Source organism: Microtus oregoni, unplaced genomic scaffold, assembly GCF_018167655.1.
Source record: "Microtus oregoni isolate MIOR12 unplaced genomic scaffold, Mior012 000010F_ref0000083, whole genome shotgun sequence".
In the NCBI taxonomy this organism is placed as follows: domain Eukaryota; kingdom Metazoa; phylum Chordata; class Mammalia; order Rodentia; family Cricetidae; genus Microtus; species Microtus oregoni.
The window spans coordinates 41,048,768-41,064,708 of NW_024543069.1; the positions used below are offsets into that span (position 1 = coordinate 41,048,768).

The 15,941-nt window shown below is 35.2% G+C and overlaps 1 protein-coding gene across 5 annotated transcripts in view; it reads left to right on the forward strand.

Moving 5' to 3' along the window:
* Positions 1-15,941, forward strand: part of Fxr1 (FMR1 autosomal homolog 1) — a 47,337-nt gene that overhangs the window by 30,271 nt on the left and 1,125 nt on the right. The window contains exons 10-17 of one of the 5 annotated variants that reach the window (XM_041659060.1): positions 916-1,025; positions 3,666-3,752; positions 5,196-5,253; positions 5,341-5,403; positions 8,768-8,971; positions 11,376-11,576; positions 12,218-12,298; positions 15,319-15,410. In XM_041659060.1, the coding sequence (XP_041514994.1) occupies positions 916-1,025; positions 3,666-3,752; positions 5,196-5,253; positions 5,341-5,403; positions 8,768-8,971; positions 11,376-11,576; positions 12,218-12,298; positions 15,319-15,410 (896 nt within the window). Of the gene's footprint in view, positions 1-915; positions 1,026-3,665; positions 3,753-5,195; positions 5,404-8,767; positions 8,972-11,375; positions 11,577-12,217; positions 12,299-15,318; positions 15,411-15,941 lie in introns of all 5 variants that reach the window. The other 4 variants (XM_041659058.1, XM_041659061.1, XM_041659059.1 and 1 more) reach the window with 4 other exon arrangements.

Genomic DNA, 15,941 nt, shown 5'->3' on the forward strand with positions numbered 1-15,941 from the left:
GTTTACTGATGGGAAAGGGGGTTTGAGATTAGGAATAAGATTGTAAAAATCTAGAAAGAGTTTGTGCTCTTATGACCTGGTTCACTGTTGACATTGTTCCTTATGTAATGGAAACTTCTTTCAGGCATACAACATGACAGACTTTATTTCCTTTCTACTGAAATTAAGCTTTTATGAAAATGACTTAGGTAAAAAATAATTGTGATGTGAACTTGATAACATGAGGCTGCCACTACTTGGTAAGGGATATTTCTGTTACTTATATCCCAAGAATATACCACATTATTTCAGTTATACATTGATTCTTCAGGTTAATCTTTATAATAGGGAAACAGCATCTCCTTGTTCCCTTTGGAATTTTTCTTTTTATGTATTGTATACTCAGTAACTGCTGTTTGAGTGACAGGTTAAGTATGAAGAAGGTATGGATTTTCTATCATTTTATAGTATGTTCATAGCAAGACAGAATATACATGCTAGCACTTACTAAAACTATGAAGTACTTAAAAACACTTGGTGAACAATGTAATATTTTAGTTTGTAAAAATATACATGTGTGTGATTGTGTATATACATAGATGAATGAGATGAACAAATTGACAGAGTTCATGCCAGTTAAAATTGCTTTCTCTTAGTTCCATGGGCAGGGTTTTGAAATGGGAGAGTTGTTAAAGTATTAGAAATGGTTCTAATGTTTGAAAATGCTTAGGCTTGGTAATTGTCTTGTGTGTGAACTGCGTTGGACTGTTGGAGTCAGTAGCCTTAGGCATACTCCAGAGAGAGTTTAGAAGTTTTTAGGTGAAAAAGCTTCACCTTTGTTTTGTGGTTATCATTTGATGGAAAGTCATAAATCTAAATTTGTACTGAATGGATAACAAATCAGTTTTTAACTTAATTTGTTTTCTTTTACTAAAGGAAAAGTTATTGGAAAAAATGGCAAAGTTATTCAAGAAATAGTGGATAAATCTGGTGTGGTTCGAGTAAGAATTGAAGGAGACAATGAAAATAAACTACCCAGAGAAGATGTAAGTATTTAATAATACTTATTTGCCTGTTTTATGTTAGAGTCTTAGTTTCTAATAACTGTGAATATTGTTTTTGAAAAGTCTATTTCTTTGAATTATTATTTCATAATAGAAAACAATTACCTTTCAGTTGTGTGGACTGTGGCTACTTATTGGTTTGTCAGTACTTAAGCCAGTTTTTATAAAAGTTTCAGTAAGTTAATCCCACGCCCAGTCCTCCCCTTGTTTTAGGTTTATTTTCTGTGTATGAGATTTTGCCCACATGTGTACATGTGCACCATGTGCATGCCTGGTGCTTGTGGAGGTCATAAGGCATTGGATCTGCTGATGTTGGAGTTACTAAGGGCTGTGAACTGTCTAATGGGGTCTAGGAACCAAACCCAGGTCCTTTGTGAGAACAGATGCTCTTAACTGCAACTGCTGAGCTATACCATGCCAGTTCCATCTTGGATCATTTTTACTCTTGAGTATAAAGCTATAGAATTTGATGCTCAACGAAGCAGTCTGCCAAAAACGATTTTTGATCACTCCTTGGCCTTTTTTTTTCCAGTCTCTCCTCATGTTAATATTTTGCTTACAATTCTGTTAAATTCTTACACCTCAAGGTGTTCAGTTGAATTTGTGGGTTCAGTGGACCACTTGATATAGTTATTTGGGGCTTTAAAGCCTGAAAATAAGTCTGTGATTGTCCCTAGGACAACCAACTAGAATTCAAGACACTAGAATTTCTTCAGTTTTGCACAGTAAAGCACTGTTCAGAAAATATGCTAACTCTCAGAGTCAGTTTTAGACACTGATTAGCTCAGGCCATTGTTGCCTACTCAAGATAGCACTTCTTTGTTTCTTTGTATTGAACATGGGGTTGAAATACACCTCAAAATAAATGTCCATTGTCTTCACAAGGGTCAGAACATTTTCTTCAGTAATTTTAAAACACAGAGTTTTAAAATAGGTTGTATCACATAGCATCTGCTTGCTTTGTATGGTTTTTAGAATGTCTTTCACAGACAAGAATTAAAATAGTGTCCGACATTGTAATCTTTACTTTTTTCATAAACCTAGTATAATAACAATTTAAATTCTGATCTGATGGCTAAGATAGTCTGAACCATTACATAGCTCAAATAGAATTTTTAAAGTTGCTATTCAAAGCTAGTCTTCCCTTGACGCGTTCCCACTTGCTTTCAGTCTTGCCATTTCAGTGCAGGTTTATTCTTCTTGGTGGGTTCTCTATGAAAAGAGCTTACTGTGCTACCCACTCTGTGTAGCTTGGGCCATTCTTATTGCTATTTTCAGGCCTGGATTGTTTACTGGACTAGGTGTGGTGACACACGCCTTTAATCTCAGCACTTGGAGGCAGAAGCAAGCAGTTCTCTGAATTTTTAGCCAGCCTGGTCTACAGAGTGAGTAGAAGGCTGAAGTATGTTTATAAGGTAGAAAATCTTGACTAAGCCATCTTGGTTCTGGATACTTACTGTGCATATATGTGTATTTACCTTGTGTGTGCCTGGTACCTTTGCAGATCTGAAGAAGGCATCAGATCCCTTGAAACTCAAGTTAAATAATGGTTGTAAGCCACCATGTGGGCATGGGGAACTGAACCTGGATCCACTTCAAGATCAGCTTTTTAACAGCTGAGTCCATCACTCTAGCCCCTTTTTGCTCTATTTTTTAATGCCTTATTCTCAAATTTCACCAAATAGTCTAGGATAGTTGAGTGCTTATTTTTTGTTTTTTGGTGTCTGCTCTTCAGTGATTTCCTCAATTTTACATAGTGTAATTAATAATGCTCTGTAGTCAGTGTCTTTTGTGTATGTCTGTGTGTGCATGTACACGTGCCACAGATTGTGTGTGGAAGTGAGGACAACTGAAGAAAGTGTTTCTGTTCTTCTAGCATGCTGGTTCCAGGGGTAAAACTTAACGAGGTCATCAAGTTTGGCCACAAGTACCTTTCCCCGTTGCTATTTCACCAGCCCTGGAAATAATGCATTTTAATTGTTAGAAATATCTACACACTCAACATTTTGTTTAGTTTTTAATTTAGATATGGGGGTCTCACCCTGTTTTCTATTGAACGAGTAATGATCCTCTTACTTCAGCCTCCCAAATACTGAGATTTACAAGCATGTGCCATTATGTCTTCTCAGAGTCTTATCTGAGCACTTAAAGAGATAACTTGTCTAATATGTGTTTGGCTTTTAAATCTGTGCCTACTGTGATAGATTTTGTGGTCTGAAAGACCATGACGAGTTTAGTGTTTTGTTAAAAAATTGTTTTTTTGTGCTTGAGTATGGCTCAGAGTTCAATTCCCAGTCACCACATTGTGACTCAAAACCATCTGTAATGAGATCTGATTCCCTCTTCTGGTCTGCAGGAATACATGCAGGCAGTATGCTGTTTGCATGATAAATAAATAAACCTTTAAAAAAATTAGTTTGTATTCTTGGAACGTTAAATTGATCAGAAATCAGAAAACTAGCATAAACTGATCTTTATTTTTTTTTTAGCAGGCAAATGTAATTTTGCACAAATAAGGTGTTGAAAATTTCTGCATTTCCGTCTAATTACTGTGTGTTGTAGAAAAGTTTGCTAAATTATATAATTAATATGTGATATTGAAGATAATGTACCTTCTTATAGGGAATGGTTCCATTTGTATTTGTTGGCACTAAAGAAAGTATTGGAAATGTTCAAGTTCTTCTAGAATATCACATTGCTTACTTAAAGGTATGTATACAGTTCACATTGTATTCTTATATCTCCCCTGCATTTATTGTGTGAATGTTGTATACTTGCTGTAAATAAGGAATCTATACATGTTGAACAAGCTGATTTATAGTAATGTTTGGGTATTTAAATGTTTTAAATTTACTTCAGTTTTGCTTGGTTTTTGTTGAAAACGTAGAGAATAAAATGTTATTTGCCCTAATACATTTTCTGGAGAAGGGAGCCCTCTGATTTTTTTCTTTTTTTAAAGAAAGGACTATTTTTGGAGGTTTGTGAGAGTTTGTCATTATTTACAATAGCTCTGTGCAGGCCAGTTTGTTTCCTTTTTTTTCCCCTCATTTTAACTGTCTGCATAAAGGTGAAATTGGACGTCTTTGATATCTTTGACATTTTTTTGAGTCAATATCCAATAGGTGTTGTTCCATCAATTCTGAGTGGGGTAGTGGGTTGCTAGAGATGCAAACCAAAGCCAAGTGCATGGTAAACAAAATTGGAGTCGGTCTTCAAGCTACACCCTCAGCCTCCATTTGTTAGATTTGAAACATAATACACAAGAGTTGTAGAAAAAGACGTACCTGTAAGTTAGTAAGCATCACAGTTGTTTTTCATTTTTCTTTTTTTGTTGTTGTTTATAGTAATATTCTCAAATGATCTCTACTTTAGTATATTTTCTTTTCAGTCTCTGATATTCGTTGTATTAGTATTTTATGTCATTCCGTGTTTTTCAGTTCTGTCAATCCTAACCTTGTAAACAAATGCTTTGTCTTCTATTCTTCCTCTAAGCCAATAGTTTTGTTTTGACGGTTACCTTCACATGTTGTAGGACCTCAATTTTTAAAAGGTCAGGTCTGTAGCTCATTAATGTTGCCTTTAAAGAGACTGTTAACTCTCTGTTACAGAGACAGTGTGTAGCCAGTGATCTGGCTCAATGGATAAAGGTTATTTGCAGCCAAGCCTTACAACCTACATTGTGGAAGGAGATGTTGAAGTAGATTTCCACAGGCACATGGTAGCACACACATTACGTGTGCGCACACACAAGCATTCAAGAGTAAAAAGGACAGTATTTGGTAGTAGGATTAGCAATTAACAGATAGGTTAGGTTTATTATACAGTCACTTGAAGCAAGAGAGGTATATATACTGTATGCTTATAGCAATGTGTTGGACACACTATAAAGCACTCAGTGTTTCTTGAGTTGACCAGCAAATGACCTTATGAATACAATACTGCTTTATGAGATGATTTCAACGAACACAGTTTGTTTCTTTGGTAGATTGTAAAATTCTAGCTCTAAGCCAACACACACACACACACACACCAACAAAAACCTGTATAGAACTTGGGTCGATAGGTAGGGTAAAAGTGTTTGGCTGAGGTCTCAGAGGGCATGACGTGTACATGTGCACTAATAGCAAAAACGATTCTTTGTTTTGATTGTAGGAAGTGGAACAACTAAGAATGGAACGCCTGCAGATTGATGAACAGCTGCGACAGATTGGTATGGGTTTCAGACCTTCTTCCACCAGAGGGCCTGAAAAAGAGAAAGGATATGCCACTGATGAAAGTACCGTCTCTTCTGTACAAGGTTCTAGGTCTTATAGTGGAAGAGGCAGAGGTCGTCGGGGCCCTAATTACACCTCCGGTTATGGTAAAAAGAACATTGTTTTATTTCTGTAATAGTGTGTAGTAGTGTTCTAGTTTAGATGCTGTGTGTATTTTCATACTAGCTCTAATTTGTTTTTGAGGGTGAAAGGTAGTTGTAAGGTCTGTATGCTACTATTGTTATATACTAGTGACAGTGAAAAGTAGATAGCTTATAAACAGTTATAAAACAAAGCTTAATTTAAAGCTGGAATAAAGGGTGAATTGGTATAGGGCCTGTGTTCTAAATAGTGTGGTTTCATACATTTCCTGTAGAATCTTAGAATGGTACTGCTACCTGTAATGAAAACATAAGTGAAAAATAGACTGATGACTAGTTCAGCATCATACACAGCAAGTCTCCAGCAGCTTTGAAATAGACTTCGCTGATTTGGCGGGTTTGAGTGTTCACACACCTTGTGTAAACTATTTTGTATAGAATAACATTTTGTGTAGCAGCCTGAAGATGAAGGCTAATAAAGAGAGTTAACATTTTATAATGAACATCTTTATAAACTATACTTTCACTTTGAAGCTGGGGCCTAATCTGGGTAGGAAAGGATCAGTGGATCCTGTGGCCATTAACAATTCTCTAATCTTAAATTCTCATTTATTCTTATTTAGCTCTGGAGTTGTTTCATCTTTCTCCATTTGGACTTGGATCATAGCAGTGACCCGATCCTTCTGCCCATCCCTCCTCATTTCCTTTTCTGTTCCTTTATGTTCTCTTCTCCCTGTGTTAATCTTGTTTTGAGGAAATACTCGTGAACATAGGCCAAAGCAGGAAATATTTACAGAAAGTAGAGATGAATGCAGGTTTGCAGCATGCAGGTTCAGATCCAGACTTTTTAACTGAGGAATCTAATGGTGCTAGAGTTGTAAACTTGTATTGTCTTTCATTTGTTGTACAGGTGCAAGGCTAAGTATCCCTTCTCTTTTGTAGTAAAACCTTATGTTCCATTATCCCATTTTCTTGATGCATTTTCATTAACACAGCATTGAAGTTCTAAATAAAATTCTAAAAATATATGTTCACTATGTAAAAGATGGAGAATTGTAAGCTAATGCTGTATTTCCAAAAGTATATTTAATGACAGTAATTAAAAAGAAATCAGGCATATTTACATTTTAATGCTAAATTAACATAATCAGATGTGGCTTTGTAAGGCAAGAATGAGAAAAGCCATTGAACATCTTGATTAGTGTCTGGGACCTTTGCTTATTGATGAGGGAATTACTCTGGTAAATGAATGAGGAGTAGATAATAAAGTGTATGGGAAAATGGCAAAGGAATCCTTTGCGTTAGAGAACGCTATACAGATCCTTCAGCAGATGGCAGACTTAGCTTTGTGGAACTAGAGACATTGTTGTTTCTTGAAGTAACTTGAGAAGAGCGTTTGAATTACAAATGTTCTTGTACTTATCAGGACTAAGCAGTAATAAATATAAGAAACATTTACTAGTATAACATTTCTAAAGTCATGCTAAATTTAGTTTGAATCTTAATCTTGGTTATGATATGACATATAGTTAATGTAAGCATTTAGCACATTAGCATTTAAAGTGATTGGAACCATCTTGATAAAAGTGGTAGTTATTAGTTGTAAAGTTAAAAGAAAAGCATGATCATGAAATTTGTCTAAAAACAAGTTGTGATTGTCATGGCTCATTTTTAAAAGCTTTTCTGGGATTTCTTTCCTTGTATCTTGCTTGTACTTTCCAATATTGAGAGGTTGAAATGTCGGTATTGTTTCCAGCAGAACAGTAGTTAACAATCTACAGCAACTTAGAGATGTGAGCAGCACAGCTTTATCATCATAAAGCTCACTGTTGCCTCATTGGCTAACCTCTTACACATCACCTGGACTGTAGGTGTTTTGTTTGGTTGAAAGTTAGAACCTGCTCGCTTGTCATTTCCAGATTCTAGCAAGACTTTTGTTTCTTGGCTTATGACCACCTGCCTATCGTTTTTAAAATGCCAACGACTATAGGGTTCTTGGGCTGTCATCTTTATAACGTGAGAAAGATTTAAGGACCTATGAGATATTTGGGGGCCACCTAGATATTTTAGGACAATCTCCTCATGTCATGCCTGAACCTTATCCTTGACTTTGTGGTCATAAAAGACCTGAGTATTAGCCAGTTCATCAGAAACTTTGTGTTTTGTAATGTTTGTCTCATAAAATAAATACTGGGTGTATGTTAAGGAATAATTTCCTTGCTCTTTTCTTGGGTAAGGTAAAATAGTTTGCTAGGCTTATCTCCTTTACATTTTAACACAGATTTGTTTTACTACTCGTGAAATGATTATTGTCTACATTTTGACAGTTTTATAGTATACAGTTAATGTTTTTTGGCATTTGAACAAATAATTGTTAAATGGTTACTTTATTCCCTTCCATGATGTTTTCATTCTTAACAAATACTTGAGAATGAAAAACTGAATTTTTTTTTCCTAAAATGATTTTTCTTTTCCTCTGTAATTTGTATTGGTAGACTTCTTTATTCCTTGCACCTTGTTATTTCCATTTTAATATCTAAGGAGGACTAGTGTTTTACTACTGTTTTTAAATACTCACGGAGCTTAAATACAACCAATGTTTAGGTATTCCATTCAACAAATTCATTCATCAGCAGGGGATTTTTTTTTGCACATTACGACACATTTGGGACACTGATAGGATAAAGATGAAGCTTTGCATTTTGGCGTAGACCAACATAGAAGAATGTTGAGAACAGTAGCATGTGGCATGATACAGACAGACAGCACTTCAGTGAAATAAGAGAAGAGGAAAGGTTCCATTTTCAGTTAAATTGGTACAAATTTACAACTCAGCTATTTTTGAACGAGATTAGTCATGTGAACTTCATTCAGTCTCTCTTAGTCCTTGTTAGGTAGTACATCTTTTCTCAGAAACATTGTTATGCTAATCTGAGGCAGCAGTAAAACATTTTATGTATATTAGCTGACCAGAACTTCTAGCTTTAAGAAAGACTATCAGTTATAAGAAGTGTTCTGATTTTAGAAATGCTAAAATGTGAGGGAAAAATACACATTCAAGTCAGTAATAATAGAAAAACTATTGGTTAAAATTAAAATTTTTCTGGGTGTGATGAAATTTATTTTAGGTATTGGGTAACATTTATTGTACTGATGATTTAGGCCATCAATATAAAAATGAGCAAAATTTTGACATTAATTGCATTTTCATACTGTACCTTTCCTCTAATTGTTAGTTGATTTAGTTGCATATTTAATTTAAAGTTTTTAATTTGGCTCTCTTCAAAACAATTACTGTGCTTATTTTAAATGATACTTAAGCATCTATATATGTGCACCTAATCACTTTACATACTATCTTTTTTCTAAGGTACAAATTCTGAGCTGTCTAACCCCTCCGAAACAGAATCTGAGCGTAAAGATGAGCTAAGTGATTGGTCGTTGGCAGGAGAAGATGACCGAGAGACTCGGCATCAACGAGACAGCAGGAGACGCCCAGGAGGAAGAGGCAGAAGTGTTTCAGGGGGTCGAGGTCGTGGTGGACCACGTGGTGGCAAATCTTCCATCAGTTCTGGTAGTCTTTTACATACTATGTCAGCGTTCATGCTTTGTAAACAGTATAACCCTACAAAAATCATTTCTTCCCTCAGAGCCAAACATTTTTGGAAGTTTATGATTCTGGTTACTATCTTAGAAATAATAGTAGACTGTGTAGCAATTAATATAGGAAAATTTGTGTAGATTAATTCTGAGTGAAGGCTTACATAAGAATTTGTAGGTGAGAACTTTCAGTTGGCCGGTTTCCTTTGCTTCGGGGTCCTTGGTAATTAGGTAATATTGGGTAATTTTTCCCAAGAATTTTTTGCTACAGTTTGAGGACAGAGAAAAAAGTACACTCAATTTTTGTTTTATTTTTCTGAGAAATTGAATGTAAAGAGGAATATAGAAGGACTGGAAAGGTGACTCAGCAATTAAGAACAGTTATAGCTGTTGTAGAGTAGGGAGTAAAGTTCCTAGCACCCACTGCTCATAACCCTGTAACTCCAGTTCAGGGCCTTTCTGATGCCCTCTTGTGGTCTCTGGTCGCTTGCGCATATGGGTGTGCATAGGCACACCACATGTTCACAGATACAGAGTAGAGACAAAGATGTCATATGCTCAAGCATCTCTTGGCTGTGGTCATTTGATGTTTTTTTGTTTTTTACCATGAGGTGGTAATAGTTGCCAGAATGTTCTTTCTGAGCAGAATGACAAGAGGGGAGGGTTTCCAGAGATAATATGGACTAGATTATTTTAAAGCACTGTACAGTAGCATTATTATTTCTTTGTCATTTAAGAAGGTTATACTTTATAATGATTAGATATCTCATTGAAAATATTAATATATTTAAAGTAATGTTTTAAATCTTAGAAGGTTAGATTTTGCATATATTAAAGCCAGGCCATTGTGGCACACACCTTTAATTCTAGCACTTGGGAGGCAGAGGCAGGTGGATCTCTTGAGTTTGAGACTAGTCTAGTCTACAGAGTGAGTTCCAGGACAGCCAAGGCTACTCTTGTCTCCCACCCCCAAAAATCCAAACATGTTAACCTACAGTGGAGTAAATCAGCATAAAATGGAGGATGTATATTTAGCTCTAATTGGATCCCACTTTTCATTGGGCCCTAAGTTTAGTTTTATTTAGAAAAGTTTAGCTTAGTTTTTTACAGAAAAACAATTTTTGTATTAATGTATACTGTCATTATTAAACCATTATATTTTGTGGAAATGCAAAATGAATGTATTTTACCTAGTGTTTATGATTAATAGATGAATTGAGCATCTTTTGCAAAGATGCTAACTGTTACCAAAGGAAACTTAAGAGTAATGGTGACTAGGTGAATTCCTTCTGTAATTGAGTGTTGGAAGCAATAGATGCATATAGGTAAGAGAGGTGCTTTTCTTTTCTTTGTAACTTTACGAAACACTGTTTTCAGAGTTATGGCGCAAGTTAACATCTGGTTCAGTGTTGTCTTTTCCATAACAGTTATTATTTAAGCCTAATTTACTTTGATACCTGAGTGGACTTGTTTTGGTTGCTTCAGTTCATAGTTAGCTGATTTTTGTTAGGTCTTGGGTGCAGTTACTAATTTTATTTGGAAATAGTTCACAAGAAGCAGTTTAAAGAGAAACAAAAGGTTCTCAGAATCACTACATAATAGTTGGATATTTCTCTACATTTTTATTTCTCTACCCTCTGGGTATGGTAAGAGTATGATTGTCAAGCCGGTAATGTTAGTGCACACTTTTAATCCCAGCTCTCAGGAGGCAGAGAAAGGCAGGCGGATCCATATGAGTTCGAGGCCAGCCTGGTCTGTCTATAGAGTGAGTTCTAGGACACCCAGGGCTGTTACACAAAGAAACCCTGTCTCGGAAAAGAAAAGAGTGAATGTCAGAATTAGATAGTATTTTCTGATATTGTTATCCTTTAGTATCTCTGGAGGATTGGTCTCAGTAACCTCCACAATTTTTTTTTAAATCCTTTATGAAAGCTTATACAATATTAATACATCATCTGTGCATACTGTTCTATATTATCTCTAGATTACCTCTGTCTGCAAAAATGCCATGTAAGTAGTTTAAGTTTGAGGGACACTAGTAAGAAAAAAATTATGCAGGACTAAAACTGTTTGATACAGCTGTATCCCCTTCTATAGTTTTTCTGAGGATATAAAGACCTGACTATATTTGTAAAACAATTCAAAGAAAACATTACAAAGCTGAAAAATAACCTTAACTTTTGCTTTACAATTTTTCATTCCCATTAAAATTTAACTTACCTTAATTTCAGGTAAATTAGTGATAAGAAAACTTCAGGCCTATATTTATATTGGGGGGATTGGAGTTTATGTATGGTTAGTTGATGTAGTTCAGTAAATCAAGTGTTTTAACTGCAGCCATCTTAAATGAATATTTCTTGCCTCTGACATGAATATAGTGCTCAAAGATCCAGACAGCAATCCATACAGCTTACTTGATAATACAGAATCAGATCAGACTGCAGACACTGACGCCAGCGAATCTCATCACAGTACTAACCGTCGTAGGCGGTCTCGTAGACGAAGGACTGATGAAGATGCTGTTCTGATGGATGGAATGACTGAATCTGATACAGCCTCAGTAAATGAAAATGGGCTAGGTATGTAAGCATTTAGGGAAAAGTTGTGTGTGTGTGTGATTGTATTATACTGATAATAGATGAGGCTTTTGTTTATGTATGCAATTCACAAATGTTTTTTTAGTGTTTCCTTTTAATGGGGAAGATAGCTTGCTTGTCTTGGGTGTCTTATTTTTTATATTTGTCAAACTATCTGAAATTGGGAGGATTAATTAAAGTGCCCTTTCATACCATTAATACCATTAATCATCAGTACAAATATTCAGTTGATCTTATTATGTACAAATAAAACTTAACTCTTTTAGCACCCCCTTTGAATAATTGTGGTACATTTTGGGAGATGCATAGAGTGAGCATTAATTATTACGGGGCTAAAATGTCATTAACTTTGAAACAAAATATGTTGGAGAGAAACCTTTTATTCTGAATAACAGCGGTAGTTCCGGTTATGTATGGCAGTTTATTATGGGTTAAAGCCCTCTTTATTTCCAGAGAGGAATGGTTTATGCTACAAAAATGTATATAACCCTTTTGTCGATATTGTATGCTTTACCTTCAATGTCTAACTAAAAGGTTTTTTAAATAAGGAAAGAAGTTTTTCGTTTTGTTTTTGTTTTGTTATTTTTTGCCAGAATAGTTGATGGTAAACTTTGCAATTGCAGATGATAGTGAAAAAAAACCCCAGCGACGCAATCGTAGCCGCAGGCGTCGTTTCAGGGGTCAGGCAGAAGATAGACAGCCAGGTAACTTGAGTGGACCTGTTGGTGTCAGGCCACAAGCATGAAAAAAATGTCATGTGTCTGCATTCTAAATATAATTACATGTTCACATGTGTGTATATACATTCAGAACTTGCATTGCATAAGCTATTCAACTAATGACACTGCTAAGAAAATGCATTCTTCCTTCACGGTATAAATGTTTAGTATCCAGTCTTAAGTGAACTAATGTTGTGTCTTAATTTCTTACATGGAAATACTGCAGTTGGCAGATTCCTCAAACTTAAAATGGGGACTGCCATTTCAGGGACTGTGGTGTGGATTGGGTTTGAGGTTGATTGGCAAAGCTAGGTAGTTTTGCATGGTGCCTGCTTACTATATCTAGATTGGGCGCCTCATTTTGATGGGAATTAAAATACTCAAAATTTAAAAAGAAAATGTAGAAGTGTTTTTTTTCCTTAAAAGAGGGTGCATGTTAATGTTCTTGTGTTATTGTAGTGTGCGTTTTCCTTTACACATACTAATCATTCAAATAGTTTTTACTTAAGTTTCATTCAGTATTTTATGTTGTCACAAGTTTTGGTAACTGGAAAGAAACTTGTTTGCTATGTCTTTATTATTTTGAAAACAGTTCATTTCTTATTGTACAGAGAATCACTGTATATTCACCATGAAGAAATTGTGTGCAGTAGAAATAAACCCCTTTCAAACTAACCAATTTTTGCATTCTTTCCAAAACATGGTCTTTCATGTGTTCCCCTCTCCCCCACAAATAATGTAAATCGTAAATCTTTTAGAGGTTATAGAGACATTTGAGAAGTCTAGATAAAGACATTAATTCCTAATCTGAAGAATTTTTTTTAAAGATAGAAGGACATGCAAAAAAGAATCAAACACTACCAAAGAATTTGTTTTGCCTTTTTATTTCTTCTACCTCTTTTTAGTGTTAGAATTGTATTTTAATTGAAGAGGTCATGAATTTCAGTTTTGAAGGTGGCACAGCAATGAGTATTTTCTGGCCCTCCTTTGTAAAGAAGAAAATTCAGGCTATCAGTATGAGCTCATTAACCTGGAGTGCATTTCAGCATAACCTAAGCTAGTGATCTTGGCTAAGGATACAGACATTAAAAACATCCCACAAAATTTTTTCTAAATGAACTAGATGTTTTTGACTGGAATTAACTGAAATGACTGATTTGGAGTTTTGACAGCAATGTGCTGTTGCATACTACATCTGATCCTGACTTCCCTGTTTTTAGGAACCATTGTGTTTCCTCTTACCAAATTCCTTTATTTCCAGTCACCCATTTTTCCAAAGTTTCTTCATGTCACAGCAGTCGGGGAGACAGCCTTCACACAAAGTTGATAGTAGTTCTTCCTTTGTCTACAATTCCTAGTTGCTCTTTGTTCTCTATGAATTAACTGTTAAGTGGTCTTTTCTACACTTAGACATTATAGAGGTATCCATTCATTCTTAAGCCCACACAGGAAATTACAGGGTCCCGATTATGCCACAAAATTGCCTAGATTTTTTTTCCTTGAAATTTCAATTTCTATTCCATAAGGACTATAAAACAAATTTCTTAACTGGCTTCCTTTCTTTGGGGACAGGGAACAGAACTAAGTGCCACTTAGCTTTGGACTCAAAGCTACATCAAGATTCTCATTCTGTGTAGGAGTAGGTGAAAGGGTCTAAGAACTGTTTGTACACATTTACATTGAGCAATATGCCTATCTGTGCAGTAACATCTTGAAGTTGATGCATTCCTCCAGGTGTCAGTGAAGTCTACACTATGAAAACAAAATAATCCATTAGAAGGTCCCCTACCCGTGGTTACAGTCATTCTCAAGACAGTTGTATTGCCCAAATAGAGTAGACAAAATGAATAGGTTATACTAATCTCCCAGGAATATTGCTAAACATAAAAAGTTCTTGGCGATAGGCTTCAGAATGAGCCTACGGAATTCCTTATAATTTGGAAGGAAAGCAGTTTTAGATTGGAAATGTATGTAGTTTTCTAGTAAGTCTTGATCCAAGATGTTTAATTATGTTTAAGGCTCATTTAAAGTAATGAATTACTAGAGAGTTCTTCAAACTTAATGTTAGTACATGCATTATTAATATGAATTGTAAAATACAATTCAGCCTTTTATTGTATTAAATGATTTTTTGAGCTGCATGTAGTATAAATTTAATGAACTAATTCTCCCCAGACATGGTGGCTTTATAAATAATGTAAAATTGACCTGTTTTTAGTTTTTAATAATTGGGATTTTTCTTAAAACTAGACTGTGATAGAAAATGATTGTTAAATTAAGAATATTGAGTTTCAAGTTCTTAGGTCAGTGCATAAACTAATACTTAATTTGATTATCTTACGTTTAAGATGGGACAGCATCTCTTTTTACTCTGTTCCTTTCCCACCCTGACAAGTGTCTAACCACATTAGGATTGTCTTAGTTTGCCTGCACTTCTTAAAATTTGAAAATCAGATAATTTAAATGCTGTCTAGCATGAAATGTTAGGAAGAAACCACAAATACCACAATTCAATATCTTAATTGTGCTGTTTTTCATGGGCCAAAGGGACAACCAAAAACATAAAACATTAAAAATTTTAACTATCCCATCATGATTTGTGCCAACATCCTCCCCTCACCCCCATATATACACACACATACTAATAACAGCAAACACCACTCTGTACTTAAAACACTGTCTTGAAGTGTTTGTTCTTGGTGGTGGGTTGCTACACCACATTCATCTCACAGTCTTAGACTCAGCCAGGAGATGGCTGGTTTCTTGAACAAAAGGACTTCAACCTAGATTTCCTCAAGTTCCAGCTTGAATTTTTCTATTGTCAGCACTAAAATCATAGGCACATTTTTCCAAGCTATGCTTTTGTTCAGATGTGGGTACCCAGCATAAATTTTTGAAATTGGGTTACCCACCATTAGTTTAGTTTAATAGTGAAATTATTCTTATCCATAATAAAATTTAGAAATATTTTTCAACACCTGTAATTTTTTTCTCATCTTTAACAGTCACAGTTGCAGATTATATTTCTAGAGCTGAGTCTCAGAGCAGACAAAGAAACCTCCCAAGGGAAACTTTGGCTAAAAACAAGAAAGAAATGGTAAGGAGAATTTAACCTGTAGGGTTTTTGTTTTGTTTTTATTATTTCGTATTGCTTAGACTTAATTATTTTTTACTTATTACTGTATGGTCACTTGTTTCACCTGAAAGATATTTAAAGAAGATCTTGGTTCTGTCCCAGGCCCCTGCTGAGTGAAGGTGTGCATGCTTGAGTCTGAGACACTTCCACATAGATTGTCAGTAATGGGAACAGACCCTTTAAGTTTCAATTCATTTAAATGTTTTCAGTGTTAATCAGAAATAGGAGTTTTGAAAGGTGAGTAAAATGGGTGATTGTTGTTTTACCTACTGTATTGACTGTCTGCACCATTTATATGGTGTACTTCCCAGTGGTTTAAAGTAATATTAGGTGCAGGTTTCCTTGAACAGTGCCGATACTTTCTGTGATGTGGGCACTCATAGGTACTAGAGATAAGGTAGTTTAAAAACCCTGAGACTGGAGTGCATTGGTATTTGTTTAAAACGCTTTCTGTATGGCATATGAAAGTTATCCTTTTTTAAGCTAATGTTT